General features: G+C 33.5%; 3 protein-coding genes across 10 annotated transcripts; 1 reads left to right on the forward strand and 2 right to left on the reverse strand.

The window, feature by feature from the left end:
- The first annotated feature begins 141 nt into the window (after window positions 1–141).
- Window positions 142–20,056, forward strand: LOC127065777 (kelch domain-containing protein 4). Of its 2 annotated transcripts, XM_050998614.1 has the most exons (11): window positions 142–907; window positions 8,074–8,312; window positions 17,493–17,614; window positions 17,718–17,888; window positions 17,968–18,203; window positions 18,281–18,447; window positions 18,528–18,674; window positions 18,754–18,972; window positions 19,049–19,248; window positions 19,333–19,519; window positions 19,591–20,056. In XM_050998614.1, the coding sequence occupies exons 3-11, from the start codon at window positions 17,501–17,503 to the stop codon at window positions 19,737–19,739; spliced, it is 1,590 nt and encodes a 529-aa protein (XP_050854571.1). In that variant the 5' UTR covers window positions 142–907; window positions 8,074–8,312; window positions 17,493–17,500; the 3' UTR covers window positions 19,740–20,056. The 2 variants fall into 2 exon arrangements, with proteins under 2 accessions (XP_050854571.1, XP_050854573.1); XM_050998616.1 differs by lacking the exons at window positions 142–907; window positions 8,074–8,312 and having other exon boundaries at window positions 17,388–17,614.
- LOC127065775 (uncharacterized protein DDB_G0284459) lies at window positions 9,065–17,306 on the reverse strand. Of its 5 annotated transcripts, XM_050998609.1 has the most exons (8): window positions 17,228–17,306; window positions 16,773–17,076; window positions 15,989–16,610; window positions 15,702–15,834; window positions 15,472–15,590; window positions 13,942–14,036; window positions 12,246–13,396; window positions 11,240–11,463 (listed from the first exon to the last, which is right to left on the reverse strand). In XM_050998609.1, exons 2-7 carry the CDS (start codon window positions 16,781–16,783, stop codon window positions 12,364–12,366), a joined length of 2,013 nt encoding a protein of 670 aa, XP_050854566.1. In that variant the 5' UTR covers window positions 16,784–17,076; window positions 17,228–17,306; the 3' UTR covers window positions 11,240–11,463; window positions 12,246–12,363. The 5 variants fall into 5 exon arrangements, with proteins under 5 accessions (XP_050854567.1, XP_050854563.1, XP_050854566.1 ...); XM_050998610.1 differs by having other exon boundaries at window positions 9,065–11,382; window positions 13,283–13,396; window positions 16,773–17,271; XM_050998606.1 differs by having other exon boundaries at window positions 11,236–11,382; window positions 16,773–17,271.
- Window positions 20,057–20,912: 856 nt separating the features above from the next.
- On the reverse strand, window positions 20,913–23,378 carry LOC127065776 (sterol carrier protein 2). Of its 3 annotated transcripts, none has more exons than XM_050998613.1 (4): window positions 23,157–23,378; window positions 22,595–23,054; window positions 22,138–22,513; window positions 20,913–22,049 (listed from the first exon to the last, which is right to left on the reverse strand). In XM_050998613.1, the coding sequence occupies exons 2-4, from the start codon at window positions 23,022–23,024 to the stop codon at window positions 21,197–21,199; spliced, it is 1,659 nt and encodes a 552-aa protein (XP_050854570.1). In that variant the 5' UTR covers window positions 23,025–23,054; window positions 23,157–23,378; the 3' UTR covers window positions 20,913–21,196. The 3 variants fall into 3 exon arrangements, with proteins under 3 accessions (XP_050854570.1, XP_050854569.1, XP_050854568.1); XM_050998612.1 differs by having other exon boundaries at window positions 22,595–23,108; XM_050998611.1 differs by having other exon boundaries at window positions 22,595–23,090; window positions 23,157–23,376.
- Window positions 23,379–23,783: the final 405 nt, after the last annotated feature.

Genomic DNA, 23,783 nt, shown 5'->3' on the forward strand with positions numbered 1-23,783 from the left:
CTCTCTCTCTTTCTCTCTCTCTCTCTCTCTTTATCTTCTCCTTTCTCTTTCTCTTCCCAGCGCAAGCGCCGTATCTTCGGCTTCTCCGAAGTCGCACGAAGGCCGCTTGCGCAATCTCTCTCCTCTCTCTTGGCCGATAAGCGCCGCCGTCGACGGGTCCGGCGTCGGGTCGAGCGTCGGGACGGCCGCGGCCACGACGCCGGCCACGTTCTCGCGTTCGTTCCTTCTCTCATCTCTCTCTTCCTCTCTCTCTCTGTCTCTCTCTCTCTCTCTTTCTCTCTCTCTCTCTCTCTCTCTCTGTCTCTCTCTCTCCCCCTCATACATACACACACATATATACGCGCGCGCTCTTTCTTTCGTTCGTTCTTTCTTTCTTTCTTTCTTTCTTTCTTTCTTTCTTTTCTCCTTTCTTTTTTCTTTCTCTTTCTCCCTTCCTCGTCCCTTTTTCTCTCTTCCTCTCTTTTCTCTCTTTCTCGTCGTCCTCGCGTCGACCGATCCGCCACGCGTTTTTACACCTATCGCTCCTCGACCTTTCTTTCTAATCGTCATTTCTTCTTTTTTCCTCTTCGCAATGGTTTTTTTAACTCCCTTTATTCGTCACCTCCTTCGCGCGATCACACGATCTCCAACTTCTTCCTCCTTTTCTTCTTCTTTTTCTTCTTCTTCTTCCTCTTCTTCTTCTTCATCTTCTTTCATCCCTCATCCTAATTTTTGTCTTTTATCCTTTTGCAAATCCTTTCGATGTTCTTTTTGTTTGTTTGTTTGTTTGTTTACTAATGTGTCTTTTCGTGTTGGTGGTTTTTTCCTCATTTCCTATGGTGGTGCGAACAAGGACAAATTTTAATCGGTGAGGACTACTAAGCTGGATCATAACGATCTTGTATTCCTTCTTCTCCATCGGAACGAGGTAAATAATCCTAAGTGTTAACTATGTTTGCTTCTTCTCCTTGTTATTTTTTATCGATCTTATTGCAATTTCATAAATGTTTCTGTCATGTTTCCTTCAAGTTCGCTTTTATTCGTACATTTGATCTTGTCGTAGATCAGTTCTATACATATTCGAACGCAAGATCGGTCGATTACTTACGAAGCTTTGTTTTTGATATTTAAAATTGTCTCTTTATACGTAGATACATTTTTTATGTGTACTTACATTTATTTTCATTGTAGATATAAAGAATTAATCGTCCAATGTAATTAGTTTTATTATTAATCTTAAAATTATGATGATTCAAGATTAAATAATAAATTATCCAAAGTCAACTACGATTAGTTTGAACATCTAAAGTAATAAAGACGAACACAAAAAAGAACATTGCAGAATTTAGTTACGAGTTTGTCGAAGAGATATACATTTATAAAACAATTTAACGATCATGTATTTCTTAATTCTGAAGCTGAATAATTAATTAGAAAATTGATTTATTTGACATATTATCCACGCAAAAAATACATTAACAATATGAATAAATTAATCAAGCCGGTCATTGATGATCGACGTCGATCATTTTTTGTTGTTCTTTTTCTTTTCCTATTAATCTATAATAATTATGTAAGTACATATAATATTTCTTGATATGAAGCAAATACGTATACTTACTTACACGTGTATTTGCTTTGTTAAGGTTACTTTATATTTAAAACGTCATAAAAACCCATAGATAATCTCATCGTAAAAATTCGTTCCATCTGTCGGCTATTGTCTCTTATCCTTTCTATTTTTTTCATTTCTTAAATTTGAAAGCTCAAATACAGCTCAAATACATATACTCGCAGGGATTCTTACACTGATACCGATTGCTTACTTTATTGTTTTACACGAGATTTTATTATTTTATTCCGCACGATTGTTCTTTCATTGGATTATATGGATTTGTAGGTGCCTATTTTTTGATGCAACTTTATAAAGACCCCATTGTTGTTGTTATTGTTGTTATTGTTATTACTATTAATATTGTAATTATTGTTGTCGTTATCGCTATTATCCTATAATCTCTATTCTTTCGTTAAAATGCATCGATGATTAGATGCGTTTTAAACTTACATTCGCCTTATTACGAGTAAAGGAAAGTTATAGCGTGTGTTCGAACTTATACGTATCTATCTACCTACCTATCTACCTGATATTTGAGAACAAATACGATATTGTTCTTTAATTAGCATAATTAAATTATTCTTAGGATATGAAAACGAGGTTGACTTTATTTTTTTGATAGTAAGGCAGGTACGTGTCGATATACCTAATACTTACTTACCTACGACATCACGCAATGACTACCGTTGAAAGAAGGAAATAGGTATCGTTTGAAAGTCGAGCGACGAATTGAAGGCACACAACTCGATGATTCGAGCGTTTAGAGTCGGCTAATACTTTACTCGAGAGATTCGTAAACACGCATAGTATAGGTATAGAAGCATTCACGAACGAGCTGCACGTTACAACGTTAGATCCAAGCACCCACCTGTACCGGGTCTTTATCGAGCCACGAATTGTTTGCGGAATGAAAATATTGTCCCTGTAAACAAGTAGCTACAATGTGCCGGGCAAAGCATTCTACGTTATAACAAATCGTACCCCTCGTGCCTCGTCCCGTCTGGATACAAGTGCGCAATCGAGATCTGTTTGTCTCGGTTAGTCTCGGTCCTTAATCTACGATTAAATAACGATTTGCTATTTGACCTAGATTACGGATATCGCGGACTCGATCGATTTGTCAAACGGCCGCTTTTAACCGTGGATACGATTAAACGCGCGACAGTGTTTTGCGCGTTTGCGTTTTTCCGTTTCCTACGATTGATCTTTCTAAACGATATATGTAGATGTCTACTTCGATCTTACTTTTCCCTTCGTAATACATATATATCAATTGTTAACTTTATCATACTGATCACCTTGTAATCGTTTCAAGAATTATAAGATTTTCGTACTTTGGATTATCGGAAAGCAATGAATTATTAAAAAAGAAAAAGGGTTGACTACTTGATGGTTGACTAATATAAAAAAGAAAAAAGAAAGAATAAAACAAGAAAAGTGTTTCGTCATTTTAAAAACAAATACAAAAGAGACGACACGAGGGACGACGATCCGACGATACGAAGCGACGGTAGCTCGTGAACTTTCAAAGGACTATACCTGGTCCACGTGGGTGGTCCCATCCTTTTTCTTTGTATTATTAACACGAATGATAACCCGTCATCGCACAAGGAAACTATACCTTCTTTTGTAAGTTCTTTTTTTTTCTTTTTTTATTTTTTCATCGAATATAATAGACCTATCTATAGACCGTTCATTTTGATATTTTCATAGAGTGACGTGAAGAAAAAATGAAAAAATTATACTAATAAAGAATATTGGTACTACCTATATCGTTATGCTTCAACCTGTAGCAACGTTCTCCCAATAAATAATCTTTCGAGAATATAATTTATGCCATGACACGCGATAACAACTAACCAAGAATTCAAATTATTTTTTCGAAAATTCTTTTTTACGGAAAACACACTGTTATGTGCTTTTCGAACGTGACTCGAAAGTGGACGCACCTGATTTTCCTTCGTGTGAAACATTGACTTCTTGACGGCACCTCTTGCTTTGTTGTTCTGCAGACGTTAAAACAACAAATCCTGAAGAATCGGTAGTACCTAAAGGCCAAAGTCGAGCAAACCTTAGCGATAACACGACAGGTAGACATGTTAACGTTTTGGTCCATTCTTTCCCGTTAAATTTCAAGGTCTATTTTTTTAACACCGACCTGATCCAGAACGGATTTGCAACCTTTACTAACAGTGAAAAGAACGTATTAGAATAAAAAAATAATATTTTGCAAGTAAAAAAAGATAAGAAAAATCAACATACATTATATAATATTATTTAACAGTAATATTAATTACTTTTAAGTTATTATATATTCACAATTATCAATACAAAATGTAGCACACAAAATACAATTATAATATATATAATATTTAATTATATAAATTTGTATTGAATGAGTAAATTATTTGAAAATATAATTTCAATTCGATTTGTTACTTCAATTTGATTTGTTATTTCTATTGTTTTAATTTCACAAAATTTTCACATCCATTCTAATTATTTAATTAGCTAAAATAAAGGATCATTATGATCTCTTCGGACGGAAGAATATAATCTTAGAAAATTTAGAAATCCTATTTCCTTGGAGAACACTTGTGCGGTTGCAAGACAATGCCGATGGTCAAGTCTTACGATAACTTCAAGTCTAAGAACTTCTGAACCATCTATACCAGATGGTTTCTAATTCGATCAATGGACGTTAATCGCCACGTTTATCCCTGGTTTAACTGGTCGAAATCATTGTCACAACATTTGCAGGAAAGGGAAGAGCGAGAAAATCGTGCCGACGGTTTGACATAGATGGATTCGAAAACGTTTTCATTATCCCATCCGACAGGAAAACCTCCAAATTTCCTTTAGAAAATTTTCTTCTGGTAGCATAAGACATTCCAGAAGATAGTTATTAAGTACTTACATAGTAGTGAATGAATTTCAAAGAAAGAAAATAAAACAAAAGAAAAAAGAACAATGAATAATGATAGTTATCTACTCGGGAACTCTTGAACGTTATGTACCTACCCAATAGAAAAAAAAAAGAAGGAAAGGAAAAGATAGAAAAAAGATGAAAGAAAAAATAGGAGATACAAAAAAGAAGGAGAGGAAGAAACGAAACGTGCGACGAGTCTATTATTTTTGCTTTTCTTGATCGACAGAAAGAGAGAGAAAGAGAAAAAAAGAGAGAGATAAAAAGGGGTGGCCTCAACGACCCTCCGACGGGCCGATAGAGCCCATCCGATGATTTGGCCCTCGCAAATCTGAGAAAAGCACAACGAAGCACGCACAGCACGTGTCTGGCTCGAGTCTGCAGTAACTCCGTCACGATAAAGCACACGCACGAAATATCTATCTATCTGCCTATCGTGGTCCTTTCTTTTTTATTTTATTCTTTTTTTTTTGTTTCTTTTCTTTTTTTCCTTTTATTTATTTATTCTTTTTTTTTTAATGACTCGAAAGACCGACCCTCATCGGCAGTCCAGTTCGTTTTCTTGACATGTCCCCACAAATTTTCTTACTTTTCTCACCCCATGATCCCTTACTACGATGACAATGAATGATGATTTCGTTACGTGATTCATCATAGAATTGTATGGTTTGTACATGTATATACTTATCTACTAGCTCAAGGAATTCGATATCGCATATATTTCCTATGCAGCTATCATTAGAAAGAGAACACAAGCATAGTATCGATATGATTTCAATCTGACTTGCTCGCTTAAAGAAGAAACTTTTCCTTCGCTTTTAACGACACTTTCTTTGTGTTTACTTATACCACGATAAATAAATTAGAAAAAGAACTAGAAACACACTTCTTTCTCCCTCTTTTCTTTTCTTTTCTTTTCTTCTCTTTTTCTTTTTTCTTCTCTCGAACTTTGCCTTCGTAAAAGAACTTTCGAATGTTTATACGCATTTAGTCAAATAATCTTTTATTTGACATCAAAGTATCATAGTGATTCACCGACGAAGAGGAAAAATACCATATATCTATTTCGTCTCTTCTCTCTTTTTTTCATTTATTTTTTTTTTTTTTTTTCTTAATCTCCATCCCACAATATTGCATAGGTAAGTACATAGATATAAGCGAAGAAAAGTGGTGAACGGGCGTCAGAGAGTTAGGCATGCCGTGGCGCGAACACCGAGATACAAAATGAGAGAGCAAATGTAAAATGTCGCGAAGAGCCTCGTCGCGCTTGGAAAACGGGGAGAGGGAAGAAGAGACCCTCTTCTTTTTTTCTTTTCTTTTACTTTTCTTTTACTTTTCTTTTACTTTTCTTTTACTTTTTCTTTCTCTCTTTCTCTCTCTCTCTCTCTCTCTCTCTTTTTCACCGTTCTCCGACTAGAAAGGAAGCTCTTTCAGTACATGTAAAAGCACGTACGGTCGGGGGGATCGATTGTGCAAACAAGAGCCCAGCTCCCTCTCCCTTTCCTCTTCCTCCTCCTCCACCTCCTCCTCCTCTTTCTCCTTCCCCTCCTTCCGCCCCCTCCCTCCCTTTCTATCCGCCGTTCTCTCGTTAAATTTCCGTTTCACCGTTTCCGTGTAAACGTTGTAAAAGGTAAAAGTTGTAAGCAGCCTATCTCTCGTGCCGGATAAAAAAAGAAAAAAGGAAGAAATAAAACAAGGAAAAACAGAAAGAGAAAGAGGAATGAACAGAAAAAAAAGGAAGGAAGAAAGGAAAAAAAAAGCAGAAAAAGAAAAAAGAAGAAAGAAAAAAGAAAAATAAGGGAAAGATACGAAAGCATTGACTTTCGCCTCTTTTGTACCGTTCCAGCTCTTGTGAATTTTTCCAACGTAAAAAAGAAAAAGAAAAAAAAAAAAGAAAATTTTTTTAACGATCGAACGACCTTCGCTCGTTCCTGATCTTACTACGGATTAGTTTTGGTCAGGTTAACTTTTGTACGCGTATGGACATATATATATACATATATACATATATATGTGATATATATATATATATACATATATCTACCTATAGGTATACATCATACATGTAAAGGAAAATTCGTCAGGCTTGACGATCGATAAGGGACGTTAAAGGTAGTCCGAGGGCAGGTGGTGGATGAGTCCGCGGATCAAAAGCAGAAATTAGCGGCGATTTTTAGTCCATGCATCCTCTCCCTCTACATACGTCACTCTACGACCAAGTCAATTTTAATAATTTCAACCCTCTCTCTCTCTCTCTCTCTCCCTCTTCCTCCCTCTTTCTCTTTCTATCTCTCTCAAACAGTAACGTGTTCTTGCGATGACTCGTAAAGTTCACCAACGAGTTTCAATTATCCGAGAACCTGAGTTACTCCCACGAGTTAGCTCCTCTATGGGATATCGATCGTGGCGTTCGTTGAATGCACATAGGCGAGAAAGTAACGCGTGTCCTTGTGTATAGTTTTCAGTTTTTTACTATTATTACAGACTGCTAAATTTCTAATATTTTGATAAGTAAGATATATGTAACCGGAAATGAGCGTTATTACTTAAGCGAACAAGGGTCCTAAGTATTCTTCCAATGTAATTATTATGCTTTTAATTGTTTCTTTTTTTGTCAAGAATCTTCTTCAATGGGAAAAAGAAACCCTATAATATTTCTACATCCTCTTAATATAAAACTTGTGAGTTCTGTTTTTCTCTCCCTTTCTCTTTCTTTCTTTCTCTCAATATCTCTTTCTTTTTCTTTCTCACACCAAGTGTTACCACTATAATCGCCATAAAAACGTACAAGAGTACCTGTGCGCCAGGTATCGCAACGAATTCATTGCTCAAGATAGGAAGAACAAAGGTTCGCAGTTGTAGTACGTGCAAACGAAAAACTTTACTGTCGCGAATGCCGCCACCATAAAACCATAATCGATTTATGACCGCGGCACTTTTCGCTCGGATCCTTCGAAAGTTCCTCAGAAAGGTATATACTTACATAGATTCTCTTCGTAGATTTATCGCCAACAGATGATGGTGAAAGTGAAAAAGGGACGATAAGGGAATATAATCCAAATCCATAGAAATCCTTGATCATTGCTATGATAAAAGCACAGTATATATTTATTACTATTATCCACTCAGAATACGTATTAATTACGAATGATAATTAAATTTACAAGTTGATCAAATAAGAGAAAGAAAATATAGAAAAGTGTTATTTGTAATTATAACTTAACAATCTCTATCTCAGATACTTTCTAATTAGAAATTAAATAACAAAGATAAATATATTAAATTTGCTTCAATAAATCATTCGATAAGATGATGAAATAAAAACAACATTTTCAAAATAATGTAATAAGTGAGAAAATTTTTCTAAGGATAAATTTCCAATCGTTTACGTTACCTGAATAATATCTAAAAGGAGAAACACACAAGGAATCTTAGCGTTAGAGAGAAAAGAACGCGTTGTGCTTTCCCTTAGCTACTTTGGATCTTGATGTCGAAATAATGTTTTCTTACTACCTTGTTATCGAGACTATCGAGATACCTTTTACTGTTTCAGACGGATCTTCGTGGGAGGTTGCGCAGCACGCAAAAACAGAGATCCATACGCAAGAATAACACCTTCCGTGTCTGGCTAATCACAACACTTGGAACGCCCTATACGTATACGAGATACGACACTGGAAAAACATTCGATCATCTCGAACGAAACGACCAAGGAAATGAGTAAGAACTACCACGATTAACGACATAAGGAGAAACGAACGTAAACGTTCTGCTAATCAAAACAATGGCCCCGTATGTATCTAGATACTATTGTAAGAATCAATTTTATAACGAAAGATCGAAAGAATCGACTATAAAGAGAATATATGTATGATACATACTTACACTACTTTTAGCCTTCTTAATGGATCGGAAAAATCTAAGGATAATGTTGATTTTTTTCATATTTTTATTATTCGATTCGAAATTTCCCGTAAAAATTTATCTTGATAATTTTTCTTTCCTTCTACGTTATATCACGTCTTATTTGATTAAAAATTGCAACGTACAGATAGACATATTATCTATATATCTATATCTATATGTATATAATTCTTATCGTAGTAAAATATTTTACAACTTGCTAATTTTATAAAAAAAAAGAAAAATAATAATACAAAATACGAAAGAATTCAATCGATTCTTTCGGATGTGCAAACACGATACTATCGCGGGATATCACGGTCCTACTTATCATAACTCTTATCATAATTTATGCCTCGTCGAACCTACATACGACGACGACGTTTAAATTGTCACCTGAGAATTTCTTACTTCGTATACGAAGATATGCATGTTTCGTGATGAGAGAGAGAGAAAGAAAGAGAGAAAGAGAAAGATTGTGTGTCTGTGTGTGTTTGACGAAGGAATTGTAACAACCATTTAATTGCGATATGAAATTTTTCATTGAAAAGTACCAAGTTGAAAGATGCAGTCGAAAAAAAATGATATTACAAGTATGGTCAACATCAATCATGTAGTATAGTGTACTCTAAGAAATATCATTATTACAAAGAGATTAAATGTTTATATACATGCAATTATGTGATGACACAGTTTAATCAGAAGTACTACAAAGTCTATAAAAAATGTAATGAAAATACACATTAACTTGAGATTTCATAGCACAGGAAACGGTACGTATGTATTTACGGCGTTATCTTGCAAAGGTTTATTTAATTATTTATTGAAGATCTCGATTATATAACGAGGTATGTAGTTTACTTTTATATACTACATACAAACATTATCTATCGTTAGTAGAAGTTTCATTAGTACATTGGTTAACTATTTTCATCGTATTTACTTCCTTCTACGATAAAACTTTACATGAGAAAAAATAAAATAAAATAAAATAAAGGTAAAGATAAGAAAAATCCCAATCTTTGGTTAATTCTAATAAAAACAATACATCACTATTTTATCGCGAGATCGTGTTTTTACAATAATCATCTTAACGTTATTGCTGCAAACATTATGCGATAAGGCAATTGTGAATTCTCGCGTATTTAAAACTAATTTGATTTTTGATCATTTTTTATAATTCATATAAAATAATGATCGTCGTTATAAAACTTTACAACTTCTAAAATAAGTATATTATTTCTTATCGTATATTAATATTATTTATTACTAAATCTTAGGACAAAACAATTGCTTTGATATTCTGCTCGCGTGATTTCTTACTTTTAAATTGTTTTCAGAAATATTCAATTGGAATCAAGACGAATAAAGATAAGTAATAATTGCAATCTTTTTTTGTTTTTTTTTTTAATTTTTTAGATTCTCGATTAAATGATTAAGATTAAATTGAACGTTAAAAAACGTGAAAGTGCAAAGCAAATAAAATGATAACACCACTATTCACTTGACAATAATAGTAAGATCATTCGGTTAAAATACATTTCTATATGTTACTTAATTATATACAATTTATCTTATTAATATATTCTATATGAAGATACGAAAATATAATGATCTATTCAATGATTATCATGCAAGAATATGATATTTCCTTCATCTAAAACAATTCTCTCTCAATTTTTCGTTCCTATTAACATAAATATTTTCTTACATTGTGATATAAACATTACTAATTAATCAACGGAGAATTACTACTTCATTACTATATATTGTTTAAAGAAAAATGTCATGGATGTAATAAATTTGAATCCGACGAAGAGATCACATAACTATTTTTTTCAAAAAAAAAAAAAAAAAAAAAAAAAAAAAAAATAAGGAAGGAAAAAAAGAGAAAAAATAATGGCAGTAATTAGATCGAAAAAAATGTTGAGCGTAATTAATCATTTCAGATCTCCAATCTTCAAATAATTTGCTTTCACTTATAAACACAAGAGTATATCTATATATAAAAATAAAAGAAGATCTTAAATCACAGAAAACCACCGACTTTGCAATCAAATAAATCATATTCCACAACAAATATGTATATAGTGAAACTCTTCGCGTATGAACAAAAAGGGGAAGAGATAAAAAAAAAAAAGCAAAACCTCTCGTCCTTGTCGATCCGACCGTTTCTTTTTTTGTCTTTTTCTTTTTTTCTTTTTTTAGATTCCATAAAAATTTGGAACGATCGTTTATTTTAAGTACTCGAAGGTGTTCACGGTATCACGCTGTACGGTATTACGAGTATAAAAAAAAAAAAAGAAAAAAGAAAAAAGAAAAAATTACAAGGCTTTATGCGAACACAAAGGGAAGGGGGAAATGAGGGAAGGAGGAAAATAATAAATTATTCTTAATATCTAATCATGCGTCGAGAAAGAGAAAAAGATAGAGATAGAGTGAGAGAGAGAGAGAGGGGGGAGAGATAGATAGAGATATTAATATCTGATCGATAAATGAATCATAATAAAGGGGACGAGGAATAATAATATAAGGATATCGAAGATTTTTTTCTTTTTTTTAAAGATCAGTAACGGGTCCTGAAAGATTCATACAATTGTCATGTATAGTCGTTAGCTTAGAATCTGAACGATTCGTAATATCCTTTTGGCTCTTCGACGTGACATCCTCGTCGTTGTCTAGATCGATCTCCTCATCCTCTTCGGTCTCAGGTTCGTTCTCGAGTCTCGACGATGCAGATGCCGAGGACGACGACGATGACGATGCCGACGACGACGACGAAGACGAAGACGGGGAAGCTTTTTTCGATGGACGACATCGTTTTCCCAAAGAAGCGACGTCGAACGAAGGACAGGTAGAACGGCGATTGGCAGAAGAGGAAACACGTTCCTCTTCGTCGCCGTCGTCGTTTATGGTGACCTTCGCCTTTTTTCGTAGACCGTCCATCAGCTTCTCCAGTCTGACAAATCACGTTTCGTTTCGTTTCATTTTCATTCGTTACGTTTTCCCACGTTCAAGTAGGACACCACCTCTAATCGACCTGATTAAGCGTCATCAAAGTTTTTAAAAGCGAGCGAAAGAAGAGTGTTGAAACAAAGCAGAGCCACGTGCTAAAAAAAAAAAAAAAAAGAAAAGAAAAAAAAAAATACGAAAAAAAAACGAATAAAAGAAAAAAAAATAAAAAGAGAGAGAGAGAGAGAGAAAGAAGACAGGAGAAAAATGCATTTCTAAAGGTTTCCTCTTTTTCTCGAAATCATGCCGATCTATCTGTTTCGATCGTAGAAAAGTACTAAGGTACGTGCGTAAGAACGTGCGTAAGAATTAGAAAGTCTAAAAAGACTTGTGTGGTTATTAAACAGCAGAGATATGTACTTACATACATACGTACATACATACATACGTGCATGGATGGAGTTAGCGTAAGAAGACGTGTAAACGTAAATAGAGGAGGAAAAGAAATGGGAAGGGGAAAGAAAAAGAGAAATAAAGATATTATCAGCAGGAGTAAATGGCAAATAATAAAAGAGACGATACTCGAGCGACATTCCAAGCGTTCTATGATCGTTCATTTTTCCCGAGAGTACGCAAAGAGTATATATAGTATATATTAATATGTGTACTATTATTATGTAAGCGATTGCAATCGTTAAAAAAAAAAATGAGACCGCTGTGCGAAATAAAGCTTAGTGAAATCGGCAAATATATGTGATCGATATAATCTCGGGAGAATAAAAAAAAAAAAAAAGAAAGAAAAGCAAGAAGAAGAAAGAAATATAAAACTACGAAGAGCGCATGCACGACGAGTGTATGATAGAGACCTACGTGCTATTCGACATGTACATAGTAGTAGCCTCTAGCAAGCCCTTTGAAGCCCCCTTTTGCCCTCGGCGATACGCCGACGAGTGGTTTGCTTTTTTGTCGGGCCCCGCGCGTACGGAACCTAAATGTAGGCGGTGGTGTAGGTGGCGCGTGAAGGTGCTGTCAGGACTCTGGAAGTCAGGATTCCCGCTCCCGAACAAAGATCTTTCGGTACGAAGGAGCCACCGTCGACGACGGTGACCTCCGGTATGATCTCGACGAGGCGATCGCGAGGAGAACGACGAGGTTCCTCTTCTTCCTCGGATTTCGTCTCCGTCTCTCTCTTCGAATCGTAAACGATCGGGGAGGACGAGGTTGCGAACTGTTTCTCAAAGTCTTTACGACGAAGCGAGCATTCCTCCGCTACCGTTGCTCGCGTTATCTGATTGGATCCTCCTCCTCCTCCTCCTCCACCTCCACCTCCTGCTCCTCTGTTATCATCAGTCATTCTCATTGCGGCAGCTCTTTTCCTGCGAGATCTCCTCGATGAAGATCTTCTTTGACTAACGTTGACTCCAGTTCCAACTCCAATTCCTCCTCCTCCTCCTCCTCCTCCTCCTCCTCCTCCTCCTCCGCCAGCTCTCGTTCTCTCAGCCTCGTCGATTCTCTCGTTTCGCCGATTCTCTTTCACGGACTCTAAATGTTCTACGCCGTCGATGGCAGTCTCCTCAGCGAGAACCGAAAACACAGCCGATAGCTGCGTCTCGGCTCCGACGGCGGCCATTTTGTCGTCTCCTTTCCCCTCGTCAATCGACTCGGTTAAGCCGAATTTTCGCAAATTACCCTCCTCCTCCTCCTCTTTATTATCTCGGACGAGAAAAAGGGCCAACTCCGAGGATCGAGAACGGAGATCGGAGACGACGGACGTGCTGGGAATCGAGGAGGAGATGGCGGGAACGAGGTTGCAGGTCTCGGTAAGAGCGGTACGCACGGGGGTGCTCGTTATACGGGGCGTTTCGAAAATTACAGGCGTGACAGATCTTGATACCGCGTTTACGCACTTTGTCCCGTGCTTCGTCCCATCGGCCAGGTTCCGAGTAGCCAGTGCCTCCTGTAGTTCCCGTCGCAAGGCCAAAGTTTCCTCCTCGAAAGCTGCTATCTCTCGACCCTCGTTGCTATCCCGGAATAGAATTTCTCTTTATTACCGTACCGGCCTATCGCTTCTTATCGCAAACTACTATTACTTTTAACGTCCGATATCACCGAACAAGGAGTGTCCGATGGACAACGAACGTCATTTTCCTAGTCAAAAGTATTCGTCGATAATCCAATTTATTAATTATTAAATTAACGTATTTATCGGCAAACCACCACGTTATTACGATCATAAGACTTAAACGATATTGACAAGGGATGGTAACACTGCTGGACAATGATAGATTTTTTTTTTTATCACGAATACGACATATATCTTTTTCGCGACTTGTATATGTAAAATGATGTTATATGTAGCAAGCGACGAATACGGTCGCCTTAGCCGTTATGAGCGAGAGAGAAAAAGAGAGAGAGAGAAAGAGAGAGAGAAAGAGAGAGAGAGAGAGAGAGAAAGAGAAAGAAGAATACTATATGAAATTCTTTAGAAACCTCTTTCCTCCCTCAACCCTCTTACCACAAGAGAAGCATCTTTTCATACGTTAAAAGGTAACTCAAAGCCACTCACTTTACGCTCGACTTCAATGCAGCTACTTCTTTCTCTAACTTGGACACTCGTCGTTCGGTTTCCTCCTTCTCCTTTATGAGCTTCGACATTTGGCCCTGTACAGAGAAAAATGATGTTTATACTTGTCATGACGTAGAGGGTACAAACCACGATAAAAAAAGAAAAAGGTAACGTAACTACAAACAAATAATTTTCATACCCTTTGCGATACCTAAAGAGAGCATAATTTATAAAGTCGCGTCATTTGAAGGTTCATAATTTATTTGAAAAGTAGAAGGACGCGATTCTCAAGTTTTACACGTATGAATTTTATTCGATCGCAACCATCATCCTCCATAGTTAACTGAACTACATTTACATCTACGACAATGGAACGCTCCCGGAGGTTCAATTACGAGATTGCCAATAGGCAGGCGGCATGGCGGTGGCCGCCATCGCTTCGGTTGATGAGGCTAATGGATGGTTGAAACCTGAGAAGACAGGGCAAAGAGGGAAAAGAGGACGAGGGAGACCGGCTCTGACAGCCGTTAAGTGCCCCATCCTCCACCTTTCTCCACTCCTCAAACGCGTCGTTCTGCAGGCACCTCCCTTCTCTCTCTCTCTTTCTTTCTTTTTTTCTTTCTCTCTTTCTCTAGTATTCGTTCGCTCGCTCTCTCATCCCTTCTCTCTCCCCCATGTGAAACCTAATCACTTTTACCACGTCACGGATATTTCGTATTATGTCTACATTAGGTTCTCCGATATCAACTGCCAGTCAGTTAGAACGTCAATATCTCCCTTTGGTCAGAAATAAGATCATTCTCATAACGCTAGTCTAATCTGTGAACGTTGTTAATTTCGTTTCCACGCGCGCGCAAGTTTCTTTTGTTTTCTTTTTTGGTTTTTCTTTTTCTTTTTTTTTTTTTTTTTAATTTTAATCTTATGTACATATATCAATTTTATAAACGCATTCTCGAAAGGATTCTTTAATCATCTTGCTTGTTAAAAATTCAATCAATTTTCGTCTACGTGTTATATCAAGAAAATAACTTTGATCAAGTATTTAACAAGAAAAAAAGTAAATAAACGAGGGTCAAATAAACTATCTCTTTTGTAGAGGAAAATTACGATAGCGATAAGGTTTTCACGCTCCAAACTTGGAAATATACCGACATAATCAGCTGATAGGAATTCGCATATACGTGATAATCGAAAGGAAAGGATCGAGAAAGAAAATGAACAAAGGATGTTGGAGTCACCTGGCTATCCTAATCAAACAGAACGGTACCAATACGTAAATAGTACATCTACGACCGTAACACGACCGACCGTGAAAGGTCGAATGACTAAACGAGTGAAAAAATCGAAACGCATCTTACATATGTATGGGATAGTTCGAAAAGATTAAAAATTATTTTTCGTCAATCCTGATATTTTGAAACTTTCAATAGCTCTACAGGATCTATTCTAATTCTCGTTATTAATTGTTTTCTTTTAAATTAAAAAATTGTAGAAATCGTAATATGAAATAAAACTGACAAATATACATGCCTTTAATGTATCTATTTCTGTTAATCTTTGATTATGTTTTTCTTCCACCATAGATTGTACTTTTATCACTAATCCTTCTTCGCACATTTTGTTCGCTTCCCTGATCTCGCGAATAAGATCTGTAATCATAAAAAAAAAATTTATATTGCGGTAATTTTGCTTTTTATATAATTTATTAAAAATCATAGATTTTTTTTCTTTTTTCTCTCTTTTTTTTTTTTTTTTTATACCTGATAACATTCCTGGTTGATAATCAGAACTATGTTTATATTGTGAAAATTTTAATTTCATTGTCTCTAATTCGAATTTAGCCTCGCTAAGTTCTTTGAAAAGTTGACCATTACTTTTTTTCAATTCTGCCATCTAAAAAAAAATTAATCAATGAGTATATGCAATTTATATGAATCTCTGACGCTACATAGAAAATAATTTATTCAAATATATCATAAAACTATGTAATAAAATTTCTTAATTTTAATCAACATTGTATTAATATATCTGATCGGCTGAATCTAACCTGTTCAATAAGAGATAAAACCAATTTGTTGCTCCGACCAATAGTTGTAATAGAGCTACCACTATCAGCACTATCCGAATCGTCGCCTTGATTATGAACAGGAGGTTCTGTAGGTCCTAAACCTGGATCTGAATATCTTCTATGTTCTGAGCTTATCTCATCTTCATTAATTCCATTACTTTTATTAGCTACTGGTGGTAAACTAGCATAATCTCCATTCTGATAAGACGACAATACCGTAGAATTCGTTTTATTCTCTTGCAGACTAGTATATCCATTTGGAATAACTGGAGGTTTGGGATAAAACTTTTGCTTCAATCTGCCATGAACATTATGGACACCGTAAGGCATTGGTTGATATAATCTATACATAGTTGGAAGTGATACGGGTTCCATTGTATATGTCATTGGCATTGGTGAATAACCGCAAACACTAGGATCTGACATTGCTGCAAATAAACGTTGTCCATTGTGATTTGGAATGTGAGATTGAATTCCTGGTTGCCACAAAACTTGTGGGTATTCCATGTTCGACATTGCGTTATTGCTTTGTGCATATTGGCCATCATTCGCCCAGTTATCAAACATATTATTCTTTTTACTTGTACGTTTTTTACTTTTCCTACGATAATATGATTAATCTTCATCTTCGTCATTATTTTTATGCATCATATTTGAAATCTATTTTTTTTGCGACATAACCAATCATGCAAGTATAAATAGAAGTATATAAAACTAAATGCTTTAACAACTAAATTAGAATTTAAAGAAATTCGTGATTTACCTGTTCTCCATTTTAACTTCCAAGATAAATCCTACGAAAATTAAGTTGCGCAAAAACCTCGTGACACGGACAATAACGAAAAGAAAACCACCTAATGATCGCAAATGTTCAAAACTTGATGATTTCAATCATATATGGCACAAAGTTATCAAAGTACCAGATACTGTCACGATTCAATAATGATATCAATTTTTTCGTCTCGTGTCATTATTGTCATTGAGGAGATTCGTTGTTTAAAAAACATCATTCAGATAATTTACGCGGTAATCCCCTTCACTGCATGCATTCATATCATATAAACACCCTGAAAAAATAACTGCTTTTATTGCGATAAATAATGCAGAATATCGTAATAATCGTAACAACTTAATCCTTTATAGAAAATATTTCTCAGAATTCGTATGGATTTATACACTAATATATAAAATAATCGAATACGAGAATATAATTTAAACCTTAGGGAGGCTAAACTGATACAAGAATATTAAGTTTTCAATTACGCAGGAATTTCTTGTAGGTGCGCTAATGTCGCCGATGTCAGTGCCTCCTACCGATTAATTTATTATACTAAACGTAGTAACAAAATTGTAGATAATGTAAATACTGTTCCAATATTATTCCGTAGATAAAACAGTATTTATTTACATTGACCTTAGTAGTCTCGTGTTGTACAAACGTGTTGTGTGTTTATTGTATAACAAAAACATTATTTTATTTTAGATACAAATATGGGAAAAAAAGATAAAAATAAGAAAAAGTTAAGTGGTACGGTAAAAACGGCAATTAAAACGGAAAAGAAGTTAAATGCTAAACAGAAAAAAGAATTAGCAGCTCTAGGAGAGGTTAGATTTGCATCTAAACGTCTTATAAAAAACAAACGTAGATATGAGAACTATTATACGCTGCTTATAATTTGACATTAAATAAATTATTTTAAAACTCTAGGAGGATATAGAAAAAGTTATTGCCGATATTGAACGGGAAGAAGCTCGTAGACAACGTGTTGTAGAAATTGTAATTGAACCACCATCTCGTAGGGTTAATTTTTCTTTAATAGCTCATCCTTTTAAAGATGAACTTATTATGTTTGGTGGAGAATTCCATGATGGTCAAAAAGTATTATTATATTCTTCTTACAAGTTACTTATATTTGCATTAAAATTTCTATTTATAATAAAATTTTTATTTTACACAGACAACTGTATATGGTGACATGTTTACTTATAATTTAAATAAAAAAGAATGGACAGTGATAAAAGCACCTGGTGCTCCACCACCTAGATGTGGTCATCAAGCAATAGTTACTTCTACAAATAAAGGGGAAATGTGGATCTTTGGTGGAGAATTTTCTAGTCCTTCAGAGTTACAATTTTATCATTACAAAGATCTATGGGTTTATAGAATGGGAGAGAAAAAATGGGAAAAAATTGTGTATGTTATAAATATACAAATGCAATATATCAAAACTTTCTTGACATGATTTGTATCATATAAAACATTTGTTTAAGATCTCCTGGAGGTCCCTCAGCCAGAAGTGGTCATAGAATGATTCACATGAAAAAGAAACTAATAGTATTTGGAGGTTTTTATGATAATCTTAGAGATTATAAATATTATAATGATATTTATATGTTTAATTTGGAAACATATACATGGCACAAAATTGAATGCACTGGTAATTTAGCAAAACAATAAAATCCTTTTTTTATAAAACAGTATTTTATATAAAAATTATTTTTATATGAAATTGTTTAGGAAATCCACCAGCACCACGTTCTGGATGTATAATGTTACCTACATCTGAAAAACTACTTGTTTATGGTGGCTATAGTAAAGAAAAAATTAAAGCAGGAGTTGATAAGGGACAAATTCATACGGATATGTTTTTGTTATCTCCAGATAGTAAGAATATTTATATACATTTTTTTTATGATAAATATTTCTTAATTTTATGCATTAAAAAATCTATAAATTTTCTTAGAGAATGATCAGACTGGTCTTAAGTGGAAATGGATATTAACAAAACAGACAGGTCTCAAATGTTCTCCTCGCTGTGGTATGACTGGTATTTTAATACAACCACATATAGCATATGCATTTGGTGGAGTTTTTGATAATATAGATGATGAAGAAGAATTACAGGGAACATTCTATAATGATTTGTTATCATTAGACTTAGAAAAATTCCAATGGCATGAAGGTGAATATAAATGATCTATCATACCATAATACAAATGTAATCATTTCAAAAAAAATATACATCATTTTAAATATAGTTACATTGACTGGTAAAAGAGAACCACCAGGACAACGTAAAAAAGAAAAGGCACAAAAAGAAGACCATATAGATGAATGTAATTCGAATGGAGATAAGGAAAGCAGTGATATTTGTGAAAATTCACAAACAGGAACAACTAATTCTAACAAATCAATGCAAACTGCCGTTACTTGTATCGACGAGGATGAAATATTTACAGTGAGTTTTTCTAATTATTTTTATCTGTTATATGTGTCTATTAATACAAAATTTAATATGATTTTATTTGTTCTATTATACCAGTTAACTGTTAGTTCGAATACATCACGTAACACACAGGCAAATAGTATGGAAAAAGTTGAAAATATATTCTTTCCTTCACCAAGAATAAATCCTGGACTTGTTGTAAAAAATAATACTTTGTATTTATATGGTGGTATGCTGGAAGTTGGTGATAGACAATATACTTTCAATGACTTTTATAGTTTAGGTATGAAAGATCTACATTTTTTAAAAATATAATCGAATAATTCAATGAATGTTAACAATATACAATTGTAGATTGTCGCAAAATGGATGAATGGAAAACTATAACGCACGATGATTTATCTTCACAAGAATGGCATAACACAAGTAGTTCTGATTCAGAAGAAGAAGACGAAGACGAAGACGATGACACGAGTAATAACTCCTCTAGTAATGAGCAATAATTACTGTTCAATAAAATTTTTAATTTATAATATTTTTTGTCTTAATTTTTCAATATTTATTTTATCATACAGACATCATTTATTAAATTATTATAATTAATTCATTTTATCGGTTTAATACATTTTTAAAATATAAATAATTTCATTATGTACGAATAGGTATATGGTTATCATGATATTTCTCATTATCTTAAAGCTATTTATCACTTCTAGTTTTATAATTTAGGCCAACAATGACTACTGACGTAATTCTTAAACGATCTTAATGAGCAAAGTCTCATTTTAAAGATAAACGTTTAAACAAGGATACGACTTCTTTTTTACTTTTGAAAAAGCTTTATTTTCTTTGAAAAAAAATCATGTCAGAAAATGGTGTTTTTTTGGCAATAGCTTATGCATAAAAATAAAGCTTCTGGTAAAAAAAAAAAAAGCTTTTATTCCCCCTACTGATGTTCATGTAGACGCTAGAGTATATGTTGTTTCCGTGAAATAGGCGATGTACCTTGTTTGTGCCCACAAATCGATGCTCAGATTTTCTGATCCATTTCAAACGGCAACTCACTCAGGCAACTTAATGAGTTTTGGACAAATTATACTATGGTTGAGACGTTCATGCTAATGGATCTTAGGAATAATATATAATTTTGGAATAATTTCATTATTATTAATAAATAATTACGTATTAATTTAATTATTAATAAAAATATATTTTATTAATAAAAAATCTCACAGTGTTCTACTAATAATAATAGATATAAAAATATATCAGAAAAATATATCGTAATATATAAAACTTTATAATATTATATATTATTGTTCAAATTAAGTATATGATCCATCATGATCCCAAATATTGCATATTAATAAAATTTAATAAAAAAGTAAAACAATTTGACAATATATAATATTTAACTCAATAAAAAAAATATTCTTCATTGAAAAAACAGTTATATTAGTGTACACCAATATAATGATATAATATAACAATAACACATTTTTTTTTATCTTTCACTGAAAGGTTAATATATCATAAAACAGAATTATATGTTTTATATATAATAAAAATTATATATTTTTATATATTATTAGAAAATATAATTTGTAATTTCAATGACCATTTTACATACATATATATATATATATATATATATATATATATATATATATATATATATATAAATGATTACAATTTATTCACATATTCATTAATAACAGTTACATGTTATTAAGTGAATATTTATCAAAATATAAAATGATAACTAACTAATGATTTAATTAATGCTTTATGTAGTACCAACTTTAAAGAGTGTTCATTCTTAACCCATTAGAAACTAATCCATTAAAACTTATTAATTATGTAATTTATAAAAGTCCCCAAAATGCAACAAAAAAGTACACCTTTCCATATAACCAAGGAATTATTGTAAAATATATCAATTTTTTTAGCAGAAATATAATTATAATCGAGAGCGAAGTAATTCGATTTTCTTGGCTGCACGATTTTGTAAATCAATTAATTTCATTGCAAAACTCACATTACCTTGAAGTTTTATTTTACCTTGAAAGAATGCTTTTTGTGGATTTAATTTTCCAGAGATAAAATCAGTTATATCATTATCACTGATAGTAAATATAACATCAGGTTTGGTTTTACCATTAAATTCCACTGATCCCTTGCCTGTTTTAGCATTTATTACCCAATATCCTTCTGCACCTCCAGGTCCATTTATAATTTTAACTCCATAAATTCCACGAGCTCTTTCTATTAACCCATCTGTATCTTCTTTCATTGCAACTTCAAGTAATTTAAAAAGTGGACCAGCTTTGAAAATATTTGGATCAACATTGCCAGTTTTGTTCTGTGTAACAGCACCAGAAGATGCAGAAACTTTTTTCGCGGGAGTAGTCGAATTTTTAGGAAAACCTAATTTATATAAAGCAACTATGACAGCACCACCTAAACCTATGTTATGTTGTAGTGCCAATTTTGCTCCTGATACTTGTCGTTTTCCAGCTTGTCCTCTGAGTTGCCAACAAAGTTCTGCACATTGTGCTATACCTGTAGCTCCTAAAGGATGTCCCTTTGAGATTAAACCACCACTAGGATTTACAACGTACTTTCCACCATACGTATTATTCCCAGAATCCACAAGTTGTCCAGCTTGACCAGGAGAACAAAGTCCTAAAGCTTCATAAGTAATCAATTCATTGGTTGAAAAACAATCATGCAACTCTATTACATCTACATCTGCTGGTTTATACTTAGTTAATGTGAAAACTTTTTCTGCAGCATTTTTTGTCATATCATATCTATAAAAAAGATATTAATTTGAAATATATAGTTGACTTTTCTTAGAATAGATATAAAAGTAATAAAAAAAATAATTATATCTTTTACCCAATAAGTTTAATGCAACTACGCTCTGAAAATGTAGATGGCAAGTCTGTAGACATTTCCATTCCTAAAATTTCTACTGCTTGTGACTCCAAGCCATGTTTACGAACAAAATTTTCATTGGCTAAAATAGCAGCTGCTGCACCATCAGAAGTTGGACAACATTGAAGTTTTGTTAGAGGTCCAAATACATTTGGAGACTTCATTATTTGTTCTAAAGTATACTTCTCTTGAAACTGAGAATACGGATTGTTTACAGAATGTAAATGATTTTTATAAGCAATTTTTGCAAAATGCTCAGGTTTTGTTCCATATTTCTTCATATGTTCAATACCAGCATTTCCAAACAATTGAGCAGTAATTGGTCGTTCGTTTATTCCTATTAATAATTATACCAAATTATATATCATAAATTCATATATGAATGTACATAATATAAATATAGTTTCACATAACTAACCAACAATATCAGCCATAAGTTCTACATGTTTGTCCATTGGATTTGTTCGATCTGAAAATTTACTTGTCAAGGAACCTTTTTCCATTTTTTCAAAACCAAGAGCTAAAGCACAATCAGCATTCCCACTTTCAATCAATTGTTTAGCCAGAATTAATGCAGTTGATCCAGTTGAACAATTGTTATTTACATTATAAATAGGACAACCACTCAATCCTACTTCATATATGACTCTTTGACCACAAGTCGAATCTCCGTATACATATCCAACACAAGCAGCTTTTATATCGCTATATGGAACATTTGCATCTTTCAAAGCATTATTTAACGCTTCTTTTGCTAATTCTGGATAATCTGGTCCATCCTGCTTCCCAGGTTTTCCAAATTTGGTCATTCCCACACCAATTACATATACTTTTTCTTTTAAATTCATGTTTGTTAATTTGAGAAACTGTACTGAGAACTGATCAAATTACAATATTTCTTTATCACCTCTTTCCTGTATATTATGTATATACTATTAATTATTGTAAAGTAAATATAAAAACAAATAATAGAAACATACCTGTGCTAGAGAAGACGTCAGAACAATATAGAAAGATCGAGACACAAATAAAAAGAACGAAGTTGAACTTTAACCGGTTATAGAATCTATACAAATGTTTTTAATATCTCACAGATGACAAAGCAGATTCGACACCATTCACTATAAAATATTTAAAATTAAACCTGTTATGCAGTGTACAGTAGCCCAAGTGTTTTTTGATCGAATGACGATTGGTTAAAAGCAGATGTAACAACGAATCATTGATCAGTTATAAAAGAATGTTGCTATATAAATAATCAATTTATATTACTATGCATAAAACGATTGGAATATTGAAATCTTTTTATAAAAAATAAATGAAATCAAGAATAATAAAAAGATTCATATGGAAGATTACATAATTTCAATAAAATAAAAGTTATTTATAAAACACTATAATCCTATAAAATACGTCTCTCATTAATTTCCTTATCAGCGCCATATTTACAAAAAGCGCCATGATTTAAATCAGAAGTAACGCGTCGAAACAATTGTACGATTAAATTTCGTGTTACCGGGTAACATCTACAAAAAATTCTTATATAAACCTTAACGCGAAGTATATAAAATACGACTGAACTATAAGATACATCTATAAATTTGTGC

This window comes from Vespula vulgaris, chromosome 8, assembly GCF_905475345.1.
Source record: "Vespula vulgaris chromosome 8, iyVesVulg1.1, whole genome shotgun sequence".
Taxonomy (NCBI): domain Eukaryota; kingdom Metazoa; phylum Arthropoda; class Insecta; order Hymenoptera; family Vespidae; genus Vespula; species Vespula vulgaris.

Coding starts and splice junctions, on each gene's coding strand:
- LOC127065776 (XM_050998613.1), bottom strand. CDS start 23,024: ATGAATTTAAAAGAAAAAGTATATGTAATTGGTGTGGGAATGACCAAA. Junction 22,514..22,594: donor ACTTATGGCTGATATTGTTG/GTTAGTTATGTG, acceptor AATTATTAATAG/GAATAAACGAACGACCAATT. Junction 22,050..22,137: donor AGTTGCATTAAACTTATTGG/GTAAAAGATATA, acceptor TCTTTTTTATAG/ATATGATATGACAAAAAATG.
- LOC127065777 (XM_050998614.1), top strand. CDS start 17,501: ATGGGAAAAAAAGATAAAAATAAGAAAAAGTTAAGTGGTACGGTAAAA. Junction 17,889..17,967: donor AATTCCATGATGGTCAAAAA/GTATTATTATAT, acceptor TATTTTACACAG/ACAACTGTATATGGTGACAT. Junction 18,973..19,048: donor AAAATTCCAATGGCATGAAG/GTGAATATAAAT, acceptor TTTTAAATATAG/TTACATTGACTGGTAAAAGA.
- LOC127065775 (XM_050998606.1), bottom strand. Junction 15,591..15,701: donor TCAACCAGGAATGTTATCAG/GTATAAAAAAAA, acceptor TTATGATTACAG/ATCTTATTCGCGAGATCAGG. Junction 13,397..13,941: donor GCATTGAAGTCGAGCGTAAA/GTGAGTGGCTTT, acceptor ATTCCGGGATAG/CAACGAGGGTCGAGAGATAG.